The 4303-nt window shown below is 44.2% G+C and overlaps 1 protein-coding gene across 1 annotated transcript; it reads right to left on the bottom strand.

Moving 5' to 3' along the window:
* Nucleotides 1-1645: 1645 nt before the first annotated feature.
* Nucleotides 1646-4087, bottom strand: LOC147899532 (pentatricopeptide repeat-containing protein At3g09040, mitochondrial-like). Its single transcript, XM_087377743.1, has one exon. It carries the CDS (start codon nucleotides 4085-4087, stop codon nucleotides 1646-1648), a length of 2442 nt encoding a protein of 813 aa, XP_087233869.1.
* Between the last annotated feature and the right edge of the window lie 216 nt (nucleotides 4088-4303).

Raw genomic sequence — 4303 nt, forward strand, 5'->3', positions numbered from 1 at the left:
GGCAAGCACCAACTAGCCTGTGAAAACCTAGCCATTAGGTCAACAAACTTGGATTATTATGCAATGCCTTGTGCAAGGAGATAAATTTAAACTCAATTATTCTCTCAATTTGGTCTTGTTGACCTCTGGAAAAATGCTTGGCCTTTGCTTCCTGGTAGCATAATGTGCAATCCGTGTTTAGATTGTTGGTATATGTTTCATATGTAGCAATGTGGTGCCTTCACATGTAACACGTGGGTGGGGTTGATTATGCTTTCCCACATACAAATCATGCTCATCTTTGGTTGCTGCTATCTTTCTATGATATTAAGTAGGACATGTTGCCAGATAAAAGGTTGCTTTTAATAAACAATAGTTATTTGCAACATGAGCCATATAAAGATATGGTGAGAGATGCAATTGCTCCTCTTTGGGCATCGCTACTCATCCCATGCTACAATACATGGATAATTTAGTAGCTACAGGTGCCTTGCATGGTCGGAAGATACATGGCAAAAGACTCTTAATTGCACAGACTTATATTGATGTTTTCTTTTTCTTGCCCCAAAACACAAAAAGGACTCTTTCATGCCTCATGCCTGCTTTATCTTTACATGGTATGGCTACTGGTCTGCAAGTAAATTTTCAAAAATCCAAACTTCTTCCTCCCCATGAGAAAGCTTGCCATTGTATCTTATGGCCAACAAGGGATATAGTTTTGCCCACACAGCTTGTACATCCTCTTGGCTACCCGTTGGGATGGACTGTCACTCGACGTTAGCAAATGATCTGGATTGTGCTTTAAGAAGATACTAGAATATTGAAAGTTGGCCACCTGGCCATTACGTCCACCATCATATAGTTCAATCACATCTTGTTGCATGTATACATTTTTCTTTGCCCTCGATGATGTTTGTCAAGCAAGACATTTCCTTTTTTATGTCTAATATCAAAGAAATTTTCTAGCGATTGCGCTTTTGCTGGAAACTCTTAGGTTGCTTTCTATGGGTCACCTTTGCTCACCTAAAATGCATGGAGAACTGAATATCCTCGATATTCATATGCATATTCTAGCTCATAAGAGGAAAATGATGCTGCAGTTCATGCAAGGTGATCAGCCATGGATATTCACGATGCGACGTTTGATTTTACACTTCTCTTTGCAGCTTTTGGTCATTGGCAGCCCACCCACTGGAACTTTCTTCCGAGTCACATTGATGGTAGAGTAAAGGGATGCCCTTTTGTCTCTTGTATGCTTTTGGATTGGAAACACATACCCTTCCATCTTAAATGGAATGGCTGGGATACTCTTGCAAGAGACTCCTTGCGTGCTAAAAGCCTTCATTGGTCAAAGAAATGTTCACGCATCCATTGGCTTTGCAAGAACCTTGCTGCTCTTATTTTCTTTCATCCCAAGGAATTTATCGTGTGGATGATATGCTTGATGCGGCTGGTATGGTTGTCTCTTTTCTTGCAGCTGTCAGAGAGTATGCTTTGGAACAACATTTTAGGCCTCTTTGGTCTTTATTGTCACAGATACTACATGATTTTCTACCCATACCCCGTCTTGAGATTCTTGACTCTGCCTCAAAGACTATTCTCCAATCAAATGATCATGTTTGCCGTACACTACCATTGGCTGATATCACGGTTCTCAAAGACTAGTTTAAAGGCCCAACAAAAGGTCATGCTCCCTTAACCTTGATGAAGCAGTGCTTAGCTGGGTCTTTGGATCCCTATCTTTGATATTGCCTATACTCTTTTCAGCGACAACCTCCTTGCCAGCTGCAGCACAGACATTTGCTAGCATCACATATGTTACTGCAGTCAGAGGATCCAGTTCATACAGATGTTTTGCAACATCTTCCCCTCTTTGTAAGTCAAGGTGGTCCCTACAGGCACCAAGCAGTGCAACAAATGGCACAGCTGGAGGTTTAAATGGCATATGATTAGTCAGCTGTTCTGCCACTTCTAATTGTCCTGCCTTCCCAAGTAAATCAATCAGACAGACATAATGATCCACAGCAGGTGAAACAGTATGATATCTATTCAGCATCAAATCAAAGCAATAACAGCCCTCCTCAACCAGGCCAGCATGACTGCAGGCAGCAAGAATGCTCAGGAAGGTGACTTTGTTTGGTTTTATCGCCTCTGATTGCATTTTATTAAAGAGTTGAAGGACATATTTGCCCCGACCATGCTGAGCATTAACTGCAACCATGGCATTCCATGAAACCACATCCCGATCATGCAATCTGTCAAACACCACACGTGCATCCTCTAAACTGCCACACTTGCCATACATGTTGAGAAGGGCATTTCCCACCATAGTATCTGAATCAAATTCACTAGCCAAAATGTGAACGTGGATTGAATGGCCTTCACTAAGTGCTGCCTGGCTGGCACATGCAGCAAGGATGCTGATGCAAGTGACCTTGTTTGGAACAACCCCATTCTGCTGCATTTGGTTGAAGAGGTAAACTGCCCCTTCAACCTGCCCTAACTGAGCATACACATCAATCATCACTGTCCAAGAAATGACGTCCTTCTCAAGAATCGTGTCAAACATCCTCTCTGCGTCATCAGGGCTACTGCACTTGTGGTACATGCACAGCAGAGCATTCCCTACAGTACCATCTGCCTCAAATCCGCTGTTCAGGATACAATGATGTATCCACTTGCCTTCAACTAAAGCTGCAGAACTGGCACATGAGCCAAGAAGACTCGCATAAGTGACCTTATTTGCAAGAACTCCCTCCACCTGCATAAGATTAAAGAGCTGCAGGGTCTCTTTCCAGTGTTCATGCTGGCCATATAGTGTAATCATGGCATTCCAGGACACCACATCCCTATTTGGCAATTTGTAAAATGCCCTCTTTGCCCCCTCCAGAGTACCACACTTGCCGTACATGCTGACAAGGGCATTCCCCACTGCAACATCCGAGTCTAAGCCAATCTCTAGAATGCAGACATGCATGCGCTTACCTTCAGCGAGCACTGCCTGGTTGTTACATGCAGCAAGAGTATTAACATACGTGATCCTATTCGGGAGGATGCCATCCTTTTGCATCTCATGAAATAACTGGAAGGCCATATTGCTCTCCCTATGCAGAACACACACTGAAATCAGGACATTCCACGAAACCACATTCTTATCACATATCTTCTCAAACATCTTACGTGCATCCTCCAGGCTGCCACAATTGCCATACATGTCAACAAGAGCAGTCCCTACAATTAAATCAGTTTCCATTCCATTGTTGAGGATGCAAACGTGCATCCAAAGGCCTTTTGCCAGCTCCCTCTGACAAGTACATGAAATAAGAATGCTGGAGAAAGTGATTTTGTTCGGCACAACACCTTCCAGCTGCATTTGATTAAACAGTCGAAGAGCCAGTTGATCCTGCCCGTGCTGAGCATAAGCAGCAATCATGGCAGTCCATGCAACCACATCCTTCTCCAGTATTTGATCGAAAATCTCAAAGGCGTCCTTAAGCTTGCCGCATTTTGCATACATGTTAACTAGGGCAGTCCCCACAATAGTATCAGTTTTAAACCTCCTATCTGCCACTCTACAAAACGTCATTTTACCTCGGGTTAATGATTGAAGGCAGGCACACGCGTCCAAAATGATGACAATTGTGATCTCGTTTGGCATAACTCCCTCTTCTTGCATTTGTTCAAAGAGCTGAAGCGCCATCTGGATCTGTCCCTGGCGAATGTACGCTTTTATAATACCATTCCATAAGGACACATTTCGGTGATGTATATTCCTGAACATTTCCGTTGCATCCGCCAGAGCCCCGCACTTGCAGTACAGCTGCGCAAGACAGATCCCTAAAAAGTTGTTTTCCTCGAGCCCATGTTCGATTATGTAAGCATGGATGCGCTTACCATCCGACAGGGCCTTTGTCTTGCCACACCACTGCAAAAGGGAAGCACAAGTACCAGAGTCTGCGATCCGAGTGCGAGGTCGATCACATGACCCTTGATCGCGCTGCCTCAATGCAACTTCTGGATCCTGTGTAACGAAAGACCAGCTTTTACTCGCTGTCTGGTAAGACCGGTAGCCCTTAAATCCAATCTTCTTCACCCGTGCAAGGATCATGCCCTTCAGGTACCTTTTCATTTAAAGAACCCATTAGCTCTTTCCAACTTTCATTTCCCTCCTCGACATGACCGAACGATAGGACAAGGACTCCCTAAAACCTCGCGTCTCAGCACGTGATCCGCAGCATCCAGCTGAACGCTGTCTGAGTTCACGTTCTTTGGGCAGGGGATGCATCACCTTTGAAATGCTTATGGATGTATAATGCCGATCATG

Source organism: Dipteris shenzhenensis, chromosome 8 (genome assembly GCF_047967505.1).
Source record: "Dipteris shenzhenensis isolate YYH24624 ecotype China chromosome 8, Dip_SZ_1.0, whole genome shotgun sequence".
Lineage (NCBI taxonomy): Eukaryota > Viridiplantae > Streptophyta > Polypodiopsida > Gleicheniales > Dipteridaceae > Dipteris > Dipteris shenzhenensis.